General features: G+C 43.0%; 1 protein-coding gene across 1 annotated transcript in view; it reads left to right on the top strand.

The window, feature by feature from the left end:
- LOC132831229 (guanylyl cyclase C-like) overlaps positions 1-14,850 on the top strand; it is a 124,787-nt gene that overhangs the window by 63,272 nt on the left and 46,665 nt on the right. Inside the window, exons 10-13 of the mRNA XM_060849240.1 lie at positions 5,037-5,118; positions 9,586-9,691; positions 11,341-11,403; positions 12,573-12,644. Of these exons, the coding sequence (XP_060705223.1) occupies positions 5,037-5,118; positions 9,586-9,691; positions 11,341-11,403; positions 12,573-12,644 (323 nt within the window). The remainder of the gene's footprint in view (positions 1-5,036; positions 5,119-9,585; positions 9,692-11,340; positions 11,404-12,572; positions 12,645-14,850) is intronic.

Genomic DNA, 14,850 nt, shown 5'->3' with positions numbered 1-14,850 from the left:
TTCGATGTCTTGGGCATAAGCCGGTTTGTTGGATTGGCCATGCTAAATTGCCCATAGTGTCCACGGATGTGCAGATTAGATGGATTAACCAGGAGAAATGCAGGGTAGTGGGTGGGTTTGGGGTGGATGATTTCGGAGGGTTAATGTGATTTTGAAGGGTTGAATTATTTATTTCCACACGGTAGGATTTTTATGACTTTTTCTATGCAATCAGCTGGAATACACTTCCTGAAACAACAATAGAAGAAAGGTAATGTTCAAAGAGAACTGGGGAAAACTTGAAAGAGAAAAATATTTGGCGCAATGAAAGAAGTAGAGGAAAGAGGAGCTAATTTACTGGCTATCCCAGAGCTAGCAAATGTTGTCAAGTGCTACATGATTCTTAAATTCCACGACCAACCAGTTGACCCTATCAACCCATCGAACAGATGTGCAACCAAAACATAAAGTACTGGATTCCAAATATTGAATATTTTTTCCATGATCCTGTGATTTTGTTCTCTTCTTGGCTGTTCCCAGCAAAGTCCTGGAAATTACTTTTTAATTCACGCAGCCTTCGTTACAATCCTGGAGGGTTTTAACTTCATAAAGGGCATCACAAATAGAATGGTAAACTGTAGTGACACATAGTAAATTAAATTTGAAAGCTAAGGGATGTGGCAAGATACATTTTGATAGGAAGGAAGAAAGGCATTCTAAACAAAATGGCATGAGGCTTGATGAACTATTCAAAAATACTGAACTCAACACATTAATTCTGATTCTATCTCAACTTGTGCTACCGAACCTGCCAAGTTTCTCCAGCATTTTCTGTTTTCACTTCAGATCGCTGGCATCTGCAATGCTTTGCTAATACTGATAGTACGAGTTGAAAATAAGTGCAGGAAAAGAGAGACTTAATGACTCATTGCATAAGTGTTTAAGGTTAGTCAGACAAGTTGAAAAGGCTGTTACGAGACAGAATCATTGGCTTTTTAAAATAGAGATATATGTGGAGAATTATGTTTAACTCTGGTTACCATTACACTTCAGGATGGTGCCACGGTTTCGGGGAAGATGTGGAAGGCAAGATAATAGTCACAGAGTCAGAGAATCAGAGTCACACAGCATGGAAACAGACACTTCGGTCCGATCAGTCTATTGCTGAACATAATCCCAAACTAAACCAGTCCCACCTGCTTGCTTCTGGCCCACATCCCGCTAAACCTTCCCTATTCATGTATCTATCCAAATGTCTTTTAATCATTGTAATTATACCCGCATTTACCACTTTCTCAGGAAGTTCTTTCCACACGTGAACTACCTTCTGCATAAAAAAATTGGCTCACGTGGCTCAGTGGTTAGCACTGCTGCCTCATAGCACCATGGTCCCAGTTTCGATTCCAGCTCTGAGTAGAGCTTGCACATTCTTCCTGTGTCTGCGTGGGTTCCCTCTGGGTGCCTCGATTTCCTCCCACAGTCCAAAGATGTGCAGGTTAGGTGAATTGGCCAGGCTAAGTTGCCCATAGTGTTTGGTGCATTAGTCAGAGAGAAATGGGTCTGGGTGGGTTACCCTTCAGAGGGTCAGTATTGACTGGTTGGGTCAAAGGGCCTGTTTCCACAATGTAGAGAAGCTATCTATCTATCTAAATCTTGCTCCTCTCACCTTAAAATTGTACCCCCTAGTCTTGAAATCCCCCATCCTAGGGAAAAGACAACTACCATTAACTCTATCTATACCTGGTATTATTTTATAAACTTCTAAAGGTCGCCCGTCAACCACCTATTCACCAGTGAAAAAAAGGCCTAGCCTATCCAGCCTCTCCTTATAATTAAAGTTCTCCATTTCCAGCAACATCTTGGTAAATTGTTCCTGAACCTCTCCAAATTAAAATATCCTCCTTATAACGGTATGCTGATAATGTTTTTGGATTCGTAATCCAGAACTCCAGACTAAAACAGTGCTGAAGATCTGAAGGAAAAACAGAAATTGCTGGATAAACTCATTAGGTCTGACAGCATCTGTGGAGAGAAAGCGGTGTGAATGTTTTGAGTCCAGTGTCTCTGAAAAAAGGTCACTAGACACAAACCATTAACTCTGTTTTCTCTCCACAGATACTGCCGGAACTGTTGAATTTCTCCAGCAATTTCTGTTATTGTTTATCAAATAAAAGTCTGAATTGAACAGCTAGCCATGAAACTATCACTGATTGTGTAAATTAGGGATGGAAAATATGGCTGGCTTTGTCAGTGATACCCATGCTGCACAAAAGAATCTTTGAAAAATTACTGGCATGACACCAGGAATGGAATCAATTAGATGGGGAGACTGGAGAAAATGGGGCTGTTCTGTAAACAGAAGATTAAAGGAGATTTACTTTATTAGATTCCCTACAGCCCTTCAGCCCAACAAGTTCACACTGACCCTCCGAAGAGTAACCCACTCAGACCCATTTTCCTCTGACTAACACACCTAACCTATGGGCAATTTAGTATGGCCAATTCACCTGACCTGCACATCTTTGGACTGTGAGAAAAAATCCAGAGCAAACACAGGGAGAATGTGTAAACTCCACACAGACAGTTGCCCGAGGCGGGAATTGACCCTAGTCCTGGTGCTGTGAGGCAGCAGTGCTAACCACTGAGCCATCTTGATGGAAGCGTTCAACATTTTTAATAGTTTCATAGTGTAATTAAGATGGGACTTAGGAAATAGAAGCACACATGTAAGATCATTGTCAAATGTACCAGAGGCAAAATAAGAAAACATCTTTTTACAGTCATCTGTTATGATATGGTATGTGCTGCCTGACTGCACATTCAATTGCAGCTCTCAAATGAACATTGAAGAGAAAAACAAATACAAAAACAAAAGAGAAAGAGGAGGAAACTGGGATGAAATTAATAGAATCCTTACAGTGTGGAAGCAGGCCATTTGGCCCATTGAGTCTATATCAACCCTCCAAAGAGCATCCCACCCAGACCCATCACATCCCTGCATTTCCCATGGTTAATCCACCCAGGCTGCACATCCCTGAACAGTATGGGCCATTTAGCACGGCCAATCCACTAAACCTGCATATCTTTGGGCTGTGGGAGGAAGTTGGAGCATCCAGAGGAAACCCACACAGAGGATGTATACACAGTTGTCTGAGGGTGGAATTGAACCCAGGTCCCTGAACCACACTAAGCCACTGTGCAGCGCCAAATAGCTCTACTGAAAATTCAACACAAGCATGATGGGTTGAGTATCAAATAGCATCCCTCTGATTCTGCAGCACCTTTCACCATTTTAAGCCATGTCTAAAACATTGAACTGTCAATGAAGTACTTTTGAAACATAATCATGGCGCTTGAAGTTGCATAGATTCATTTACAGGCCTAGTCCCTGCTAGGAGTGGGATATATTCATATACAGGGCCAATACATCTCTAAGCAAAAGGAATTTGCCCAGACATTGCACAAATTCTTGTGGGACAACTGTTCCCTGATGCATTCTTCAGGACGTAACAATTCCTTGACCATTTGCTGTCACTAATCTTTTTTATCATGTCGAATAAATTGTTGTTCCCTTACAAATTTGGAATTCTTGCACCTATCCTGATTACCGCAAGACAAAAAGCTTCAACAACACATCTTTTTTTTCAGCACCACTCAAGTTCTCACTACCACATGACTAGCTACACCCTTATTATTTAGGACCATAATGTGTATTTATCCAACAGACAAGCTCTGTTCTTGAGATTATTCCTGCTCCTCACTCACTTTAGAAGGCTGATAAGTTGCACAGTGGCTCAGCGGTTCGCATTGCAGCCTCACAATGCCAGAGACCCTGGTTCGATTCCAGCCTCTGGCAACTGTCTGTGTGGAGTTTGCACATTCGCCCTGTGTCTGCATGGGCTTCCTCTAGGTGTTCTGGTTTCCTCCCACAATCCAAAGATGGGCAGGTTAGGTGGATTGGCCATGCTAAATGGCCATTGCTGTAATGTTAGATGCACTAGTCAGGGGAAACGTAGAGATATAAGTGAGTGGGTCAGGGTGGGTTACTCTTTGGAGGGTTGGTGTGGACTTGCTGGGCTGAAGGGCCTGTTTCCACACTGTAGAGATTCCAAGGAAGTTAGAATAAGGACTCTGAGTAAGGGAACCTCTATGTTTGAGGGATTTCTCTAAAATATCATTTAAATTTACATTAACTACTGGCATTATAACAATTGTGTGGGCCCCTTCTCGAGTTGCAAGTTTATGTCAAGTCCAAAACTGGGGCTATGGGGAAAGAGGAATGTCTCAAGATTTGAATTCCCATTCTGACAGATTAAAGTATAACTGAGAACACAGTAGGATACCTAATATTTCCAGGCCTCAAGACACAAAAAAATAGCAGGAGAAAAATGAGCTTATGTTGTAAAAATTAGCCGGGTTTTCCATTAAAACAACTCTAAATGCAATCCTTGGCAGGTTGGATAACCAAGTCAGAGTTGAACCTGAGACAATGGAGTGCAGCAAGTTCAGAGGAAGACAGGTTAGAGTGGGGTGGGGGGGGGGGTGGGGGGAGATTATTGAAGATACTGTGTGGCAGGGAGAGGATCCCTATCCAAAGAAGTGGGTTCAGAGTACTCCTGTCCATGTGCAGCCTCAAGATGTCAGTCAGGCTGTTCCAAGCACAATCTTTGGTTTCCCACCTTTATTGAGTATAGAGTTGCCAACCTCTAGAATTGTCCCGGTATCTCCAGGAATTGAAATTCCATTTTCAGAACAATGATGCAAGAAATACATGGGAGTGGAACAACATTTTTTTTAAAATCTCTGAACTTTATTTTAATTAGTTCTAAAAATATTGGAGATAGAGATTTTAAAAAGTGCTGTCAGGGTGATTCTAATCTGAAGAGCGTGTTCACTTTCGACTGGGCCATAGGAATGCAGTGCAACTGGATAATAGGCCAACAGCGGAACTGTGGTACTGGAGCACTTAGGTGGGAGGTTACACGCTGAATCGGTAATGTCAAAGTGTGATGTGGATCTTCCATTTAACCAGCCTTTAAACCCTCTAACTCTTACAGGCACTTTGAAGCTGGAGATGGCAGTGATAGGTCTGACTGTCATTGTCGTGTTGATTATGATGATCACTCTCATTATACTGCGGTGAGTAGCAGAAATGTATTTGATAAAGAAATGAAGCAAGCAACCTGGTCCCTGCATGACCCAGAAATGAGATGAAAGGTAAATTAAGAGTTAAAAACAAACGCAGAAATTGCTCAGACAAACTCATCAGGTCTGGCAGCATCTGTAGAGAGAAAACAGAGTTGCTGTTTCCAGTCCACTGACCCTTCTTCAAAACCGTGTTTTTTTTAACAGAAACATCAAGGAAGAGACGGACCAGGTGAAGGTGAGGGAAACATGTAAATTACAAGCAAAATGGATAATTGTTTACAATTCCAGATGAGAGAGGGAAGCAGTACCCCTGATGTGTACCAGAGGAAGAGTTATGAGGAGGGACTGGAGTAGGACTGGAACAAGAAATAATCCATGCACCCCACAAAGAGGCAGACATAACTGGGCCCCATCAGACTCAATGAGTTAAACTTATACCAAACCCCTTCTTTAGATCACCATATAATTGAGAGATTATCCTGAGAGCTAGTTAAACATTTAGGCTGGAGTTTTGTGTTGAGACTAAGAATGGAGGCAGGGTACAAACAAGGAGGACTCCCACTTGGGGGTGGGTCATGTTTTCCCACATGTTTACAGTTTCCTTAGCTTATCACACATGGGCATGTAGGTAAAATACAGAAACCAAAAGAGAGAATACTGGAAAATCTCAGCAAGTCTGGCAGCAGCTGTAAGGAGAGAAAAGAGCTGACGTTTCGAAACCTGCTGAGATTTTCCAGCATTTTCTCTTTTGGTTTCAGATTCCAGCATCTGCAGTAGTTTGCTTTTATCCTCGGTAAAATATTGAATTTTTATGGTTGGGTAGTAATTCTGAAAGCTGTCAGTGTTCTCTGAACTATAACATCCGGCAGCATTATTTGTGATGTGGGAGCATTACTCAACCTCTCTTCATGATCCTCACCCACTCGTGCAGATGTCAGAGACAAGGCAAAAACTCAGCACTGCACTTTAGTGAAGCCACGATGGCAACAATAAGCCATCCTGACTTACAAGATCAGTTTGAACCTTTGGCAGAAGGTCAGTTGTAGGGGCAGCTCAAGCGAACCTTGCTGCAGTTTACCAAGAAACTGAAGTCACCAGACAAAGGAGCAGTGCTCCGAAAGCTTGTGATTTCAAATAAACCTGTTGGGCAATAACCTGGTGTCGTGTGACTTCTCACTTTGTCCACCCCAGTCCAACATTGGCACCAACAGTCCAACATCAAGCTTAGATTAGATTACTTACAGTGTGGAAACAGGCCCTTCGGCCCAACAAGTCCACACCGACCCGCCGAAGTGCAACCCACCCATTCCCCTACATTTACCCATTACTTAACACTACGGGCAATTTAGCATGGCCAATTCACCTGACCTGCACATCTTTGGACTGTGGGAGGAAACCAGAGCACCCGGAGGAAACCCACGCAGACATGGGGAAAATGTGCAAACTCTACACAGTCAGTCGCCTGAGTCAGGAACTGAACCCAGGTCTCTGGCGCTGTGAGGCAGCAGTGCTAACCACTGTGCCACCGTGCCACCCACAAGGCTTATGAGCAGTGCAGTAGGTCAGTGGTTAGCACTGCTGCCTCTTGGTGCCAGGCACCTGGGTTCACTTCAGCCTTGGGTGACTGCCTGTGTGGAGTTTGCCCATTTTCCTTGTGTCTTGCCCGAGTTAACTTGAATTGAATTTATTTTCACGTGTACTGAGGTAGAGTGAAAAGCTTTGTCTTGTGAGCAATACATAGTTAAGTAGCATTGATAGTAAATAAGAGGTAAACAGTGGCAAAAATAAAAACACAGGTACAGGTGAATGTTAAGGGTTTGTGAGTCCATTCAGTATTCTAACAACAGGAGGGTAGAAACTGATGCAAAACCGGCTGGTGCGTGTGTTCAGGCTTCTGTACCTTCTCCCCAATGGTAGAGGTTGTAGAAAAACATTGCCAGGGTGGGGTGGATCTTTGAGAATACTGGTAGCCTTTCCTTGACAGTGGGCCTGGTAGATGGATTCTATAGATGGGAGGCTGGCCTTTGTGATTGTCCGGGCCCAGTTCACCACTCTCTGTAACCATCTTGAATGGTACAGTTGCCATACTAGGTGGAGATAAATCCAGACAGAATACTCTCGATGGCGCACCTATAAATGTTGGCAAGGGTATTCGCCGTCATGCCAAATTTCCTCAGCTGCCTGAGGAAGAAGAGAGGTTGTTGGGCCTTTGTAACCAATGCATCCACATGAAGAGTCCAAGAGAGTTCGTTGTGGACTACCACTCCCAAGAGCTTGACACTCTCCACTCGTTCCACCTCTGTGCTGATAAAGTGTAATGGGGTATGAGTAACGTCCCGCCAAAAGTTTTCTCTAGGTGCTCCGATTTAGTCCCACAGTCCAAAGCTGTGCAGGTTAGGTGGATTAGCCACGGTGAATGCAGGGTCATGGGGATATTTAGGGGCCTGGGTTTGTGTAGGATGCTCTCTGGAGTGTTGGTGCAGACCTGATGGGCCAAACAGCCTTTTTCCACACAGTTAAGAAACGCTTAACGGAGCTTGGCTTCTGATGCGCGGATTTGGTGCAGACATGGTAGGCCAAAAGGTCTCATTCTGCTGCATAGTAATTCAAGGATTCTGTGAACTGAAGAGGTTTGGAATCACTGGAGCTTGGTCCTTTCAGGTACACACCTCCTATGTTCCATCAGCTTTGTGAACACATGTTTCCCAATTGAATATTTAGCAGGCCAGATTGTGGAATCATAGAATGCAAGCAGGCCATTCATCCCATCGGGTCCACACCAACCCTCCGGACAGCATTCCACCCAATCCCACACCCCTACCCTATTTCTGTAACTCTACATTTTTCATGGCTAACCTAGCCAGCACACCTGGTCACTGCACAGAGGCTGGTATCCCATCACCAAGTCATCCTTTATTTACTCATGCACAGAACACTGGCTGTGACCAGCAAGCTCAGAGTCAGTCCCCTGAACTGAGGACATTCTCAATCCTATTTAATATAGGTCAGCCATTGTCTCCTGGTTTAACTTCAAGAGTTCATAGGGATGAGTGAGGGACAAGGACTGACTGTCACAATCAGCACCTCATTTACGGGGCTACAGGCTGGATTTAAATGTTTCCTGTTGGCTGGTTTAAAGGTGGAAATGTGTTGCTGGAAAAGCGCAGCAGGTCAGGCAGCATCCAAGGAGCAGGAGAATCGACGTTTCGGGCATGAGCCCTTCTTCAGGAATGAGGAGAGTTAACAATCCCAATCAAGGACCTCATAATCAAATTACCACAACATCCACCTAACCTGCATACCTTTGGATTGTGAGAGGAAACCAAAGCATCCGTAGGAAACCTGCACAGACACGGGGAGAACGTGCAAACTCCACACAGACAGTTGCCCGAGGGTGAAATCAAACCCTGGTCCTTAGCACTGTGAGGCAGCAGTGCTAACCACTGAGCCACCACGCTGCCCTGTAACCAGATGCCTCTGGTACTGGCAGTGCCACTGAAAATTAGCTGTGGAGGGATGGATTGACAGCCAGAAAATGGTTGTGGGTTACCGGAGAGCCTGTTAAGAAGAGCCCCCACCACCTTCCATGAGTCTGTGCGGGTAAAGCAACTGGGCTGCCTATTTGGCTTGGACTTCTCCCACCACTGGTTACATCCCAGTGGCAGTGTGGTGAGGCCTTTCAGTTAATCAGCTTTAAGGGTCTCAACTGGGCTACAAAAGGATGGCTGCAAGTAAAAATTGCACCTGGAACAGATGAGTATGTTGATGTGAACATGTGCCTTCCCCACTTTTAAACCAGGAGAAAGTGAGGACTGCAGATGCTGGAGATCAGAGCTAAAAATGTGTTGCTGGAAAAGCGCAGCAGGTCAGGCAGCATCCAAGGAGCAGGAGAATCGACGTTTCGGGCATGAGCCCTTCTTCAGGAATGAGGAGAGTGGGCACACTCTCCTCATTCCTGAAGAAGGGCTCATGCCCGAAACGTCGATTCTCCTGCTCCTTGGATGCTGCCTGACCTGCTGCGCTTTTCCAGCAACACATTTCCACCTTTAAACCAGCCAACAGGAAACATTTAAATCCAGCCTGTAGCCCTGTAAATGAGGTGCTGATTGTGACAGTCAGTCCTTGTCCCTCACTCATCCCTTTGAACTCTTGAAGTTAAACATTTTCATGCTGTCTTTCTCCTGATCTATTAAATGACTAATTATAATGTTCCACCATTTTGTTTGGAGCCCTCCTTTCCCACTGTTTTTATCTACCTTCTGCCACAGGATGATAAATACAGTATCTCGGATATCCACACTGTATTTAAGACTCTGTTCAATTTAAATGATGGTTTAGTTGCTCCCATATCTTCACTTGATCCTGAATTCCACTAATTTTGCATTTCTCTGCTGTTTTTCAGGATAAGCTTATAGGTGCACATTAATTCTTTTAATTTGCCAAATGCTTTGCCAACAGGAAGTACAGAAAGGAACGGGAAATGTACCGAAAGAAATGGTCACATATTTCTAGTGACCAAATCATCCCACTGGAGGGAGATGAAAAAGTCAGCATCAACCTGAAGGTAAATCTAACCAGAAACAGTAGCAAGCATGAACAGGGGCTGGCAAGGCTTATATTGGGCATCTTTTCAATAAGTTGAAAAATGTGGTGCTGGGAAAACACAGCAGGCCAGGCAGCATCCGAGGAGCAGGAGAATCGACGTTTCGGGCATAAGCCCTTCTTCAGCCTTCTTTTCAATAAGCCTTCCAAACTGTACAGGCTATTAAAGGCTAGGTTTGATCTAAGCATTTTGTTTTGTTCTTTTGGGATGTGGGATGAGTCATAATGGGATGTGGCCATTATGTTGTCCATCCCTAGCTTCCTCTGAACTGAATGGCTTCCTGTTGGACAGGAGGTCTGTTTCCATGTTGTGTGACTCGATAACAAAGTTTAAGACCTCAACATATGTGACGCAGATCATTTACGCTTTTTTTTTCTGGCTACTTTTTACTCCACGAACAGCACCATTGAAAATGGATGGACCCCAATGAGATGGGAATAATTAATGGCAGTTCAAGAAGGCAGCTCACTGATAGGTGCGTTAGTCAGAGGGAAATGGGTCTGGGTGGGTTACTCTTCAGAGGGTTGGTGTGGACTGGTTGGGCCGAAGGGCCTGTTTCCACACTGTAGGGAATCTAATCTAATCTTAGTGAAACATAAGATCCTGAGGGTGGATTCTGAAAGGATATTTCTTCTTGACATACTAGAACTAGGGGACATAGTATTAAAAATAAAATTTCTCATTATTAGAGAGAATTTTTTTTTCTCTTATGGAGCTGTGAGTCTGGAATTCTTATACCTAGAAAACAGTGGTGACAGATCATTGAATATTTGCAAGGAAACACTCTTAACTCACAAGAGAGTCAAATGGTATCAGGTGTAGGCAGGAAAGTTAAGGCCGCACCCACAATCAAATCAGCTATAATCTTACAAAGTAGCAGAACATGTTCAAAGGACAAAATACGCTATCCTGCTCCTAATGTGTATGTTCATAACTGCCTGAATAGTCAATGAAAGCAGATTCAACTCAAAGGTTCAAAATGTAAATCCATACATATTTGAAAGAGGCAAGAAATATAGTATTTTAGCAAAAGAAGGCATGGACTAACTTGAAAGCTCTTTCAAAGAACCATCACAGGCAATAATGGGCCAAACAAAATACCTTTGCTTTGTTTGTCCCTTTTGGGCTTTTAAAAGGCATCTGCCTGCATCCAGGTCTATGCTGGTAGCAGGTTCAACATAAGGAATGAACCTGATTGTGGATATCAGAGGCAAGATTGGAATGGTGTTGGAAAAGCACAGCAGGTCAGGCAGCACCCGAGGAGCAGGAACATCAATGTTTTGGGCAGGAGCCCTTCATCAGGAAATGAATCCTGATGAAGGGCTCCTGCCCGAAATGTCACCTTTCCTGCTCCTCGGATGCTGCCTGACCTGCTGTGCTCTGATCTCCAGCATCTGCAGTCCTCACCTTTGCCTCATTGTGGATATGCAGCCTTTTCTCTTTCTGAACTTGTGATAAAATATAAAAGGAAGTTGACATTTCTCAGGGACAACTGGATGTTCTGGAATTGTCTTGACATTTGTCATCAAAGAATCATATCTATCAGTAAAAAAAATCACAGACGCCCTCCACTCTATCTGTGTCTAATCCACTCTGTCTTCCATCTCAAGATCGAAGAGGACAAGAGAAAAGAAAATCTGGTGCCTTTATGGAGAGCAAAATATGACAAAAAGGTATTATACCTTGATTTTAAACTTCTCATCTGATTTCAAATTCATCTGTGGCCTTGCCCCTCCTTATGCTATCATCTCCCTTTCGAGATAGCAATATTCCTCCAACGTCGAGTCTCAAATATTGGCAACCTTCAACTGCCCAAGCCTGAACTGCTGGAATTCCCACTTTACATCTCCTTCGTTGTTATGGACCAGCCCCCTTTAAAACATTTCAAGAAGGTAGCCCAGACCCTAACTTTCTAGTTGTTTTAAGTAGGTGTAGAGTGGATATTCCGGGAGTGATGCAGCTGGCCAACCAGTCAGTTTTAAACAAAACCGACTTTATTTACGCATGAACAAAAGAAAACCAAGTTTAGAGTAACAGAACTATTTGAAACCCCAACTGACACGAAAACACAACTTAACAAAGAGCTGTTCCAATTTCCTGTTTAATCCCGTAATACACCCCTTGGCAAAAAAGATAAAATCAAACATAGGTTCCAACTGTAGAGATGTCAGAGAGAGAGAGAGAGAGGATCAGCACTGGGCTGTTCCTTTGAGCAGCAGCCTGAAAAATTGACCGCTTGCTAAAACCAAACCAAACCAAACCAAACCCTGAACTGACCACTCCTTTTTCATAATGCAAGTGTTTAAAAAGAAAGACTTAAAAACATGGTAATGTAGATATTTCCAGTCATATCAGAAACTCTGCCTTTATGACCCCTTTTGAAAAAAACAAGGACAACCTAACCTTGTTAAAGCAAAATCATTGTCACATTTTAAACCTCTCCACCTTTATATCCCCCTCATCCTTTGAAGTGCTCCTTTAAATACATCTCCTAACAAACTTGTGGGCATCTTTCTGGATATCTCCCTATGTGGCTAAATATCAAATTCTGTTTGATAATGTTCACAAGATGTACCTAGCAACAACCTCATGCAAATGTCTGTGTGGAGTTTGCACATTCTCCTCGTGTCTGCGTGGGTTTGCTCTGGATGCTCCGGTTTCCTCTCAGGTTAGGTGAATTGGCCATGCTAAATTGCCCATAGTGTTAGGTGAAGGGTCTGAACAACTTCCTCGGAGTAGGCATGAAACCAAACTTTCCTCTCAGAGTACTTGGCTTGCCAGCCTAAAATCCATGCTGATGTGGGATCTGGATAAAACCATGTTTTCCTTTCCCTTTGCTCAGATTGTTGTCTTGAAGGAGCTGAAACACAAAGATGGGAACTTCACTGTGATGCAAAAGATGGAACTCAATAAGGTAACTCCACTCTCACTAGTTCAAAGCAGATGAATAATACTTGGAACTAATGCTGAAATAGAAAAGAGTAAAGATTTATATTTCTATAGCATCTTTCATGATATCACAAGATGATTTATAAACAATCAAGTATTTATTCATTTTTATAATGTGTGACATCTAATGTGGTCACAGCAAGACATACAAACAGAAATGAGCTAACGATCAATTATCTGTTTTAGTGTTACTGGTTCGTAGAATCGTAGAACGGTAATAGCAGAGAGGGAGGCTATTAGCCCACCATGCCTGTGCCAGCATAATGCTGGAGGCACAATTCACATAGTGCCACTCTCCCCTGCCTTTTCCATTTCAGATAATGGGCTACATTTTACCAGAAATTGGCTAAGTGACAATCTGGTAAGTTTCATCGACGATATTTAGCCAGTGGGTCTTGTCAAGTTTTCTCAAGCGACTCTCTACAGCTCAGCTCTGATACATCATTATAAATTCAAGTGCACATTTGTAAACGTATTCAAGAACCAAACTGACAGGTAACCCATCATTAGTGTCGTTCCTTCTTAGGGCCCTTTCCAATGAACCTATGTCTTAATATCAGATACAGAACAGTATAAAGATTGCATCTTCTCATTCTACTTTATGTTTGATTGTGGACTGAATTGGGAAAAGGATTGTCTTACAGCAGAGAATTGAGGAAGGAATTGTAGTACTCACTCAAGTTGCTGAAACTCATTGTAAGTCATGTTAATACTGTTGCTTTGCAAGTTGTAAAGAAAGGTGTAAAAGGAGACTGCATGGATCTGGGATGTAGATACAAAGTGAGATTCAGCTGACAAAAAGAAACTGACTGGTTTAGAAATTTGTAACCAATTGGAGGTGCCAAAGGCCATCAGCCTGACAACCACTGGCTGGTTTGCTACTATATAACTGAACATCTTGTGGATGTGAACGATACTGGCAGAAGCCTTCAGGTCGCTGAAAGGGTAGAAGATGTGTCTCTTGTGCTCTCTAGGTAAACATCTCATGACTGAAGAAAGCCAATTTATTTTCTCCCACCAGCTGCTAGAACCTGTGCTTTTAACTAATAAGTCAGAGATTTTATAACTTGTGAACCAGTTGCTCTGTGCCTTTTGTAAAGAAACGATTTAATTTTGATTTGATTTATTATTGTCATGTACTAAGGTATAGTGAAAAGTATTATTTTGCATGGTAACCAGACAAATCATACTTTATATAAGTACATCAGGATAATACAACAGAATGCAGAATTTAGTGTTACAGCTACAGAGATGGTCCAGAGAAAGACCAACTCTAATATATGAGAGCTCTGTTCATAAGTCTGATAACAGAGGGAAATAAGCTGTACTTAAGTCTGTTGGTACGTGTTTTCAAACTTTTGTATCTTCTGCTCAATGGAATTGGGTGAAAGAGAGTATAACCAAGGTGAGACGGGTATTTGATTAAGTTGGCAACTTTTCTGAGGCAGCAGTCAGTAGAAGGAATGTTGGTTTTCATGACGGACTAGACTGCGTTCACAACCCTTTGTAATTTCTTATGATCTTGGTCAGAACAGTTGCTATACCAAGCTGTGATGCATCTGCTTAGGTTGCTTTCTGTGGTGCATCTATAAACATTGGTAAGAGTCATTGTGGACATGCCGAATTTCCTTAGCCTTTTGAGAAAGTAGAGGTTTTTGCATATTTTCTTGACGAGCATTGATGAGGATGGACCAGGATAGATTGTTGGTGATATTTACTCCAAGCTATTAAAGCTCTTGACCACCTCCACTTCAGCCCCACTGATACAGACAGGGGCGTGCCATCCACTCCACTTTCCTGAAGTTGATGACCAGCTCCTTCATTTTGCTGACATTGAGGGGGGAGATTGTTGTCTTTGAACCACACCATTAAGCTGTCTAGCTCTTTCCTAGACTCTGCCTCATTGTTATTTGAGATCCTACTCATTATGGTGGTGTCACCAGCAAATTTGAAAATTGAGTTAGTGCTAACTTTGGCCACACAGTCTTGAGTATATCAGCAGTGTAGTAAGGTGCTGAGGGGTATGCAGCCTTGCAGGATACCAGGTTTAAGGATCATTGTGGAGGAGATTTTGTCATCTACCCTTACTGATTGCGGTCTGCGGGTCAGGAAGTTAAGGATCCAAATGCAGAGGCGGGAGCAGAGTCTTAGGTCTTAGAATTTGGAGATGA

This window comes from Hemiscyllium ocellatum, chromosome 33, assembly GCF_020745735.1.
Source record: "Hemiscyllium ocellatum isolate sHemOce1 chromosome 33, sHemOce1.pat.X.cur, whole genome shotgun sequence".
Lineage (NCBI taxonomy): Eukaryota > Metazoa > Chordata > Chondrichthyes > Orectolobiformes > Hemiscylliidae > Hemiscyllium > Hemiscyllium ocellatum.
Note: the sequence above shows the minus strand (reverse complement) of the source record. Positions and strands in the feature narration are given on the sequence as shown.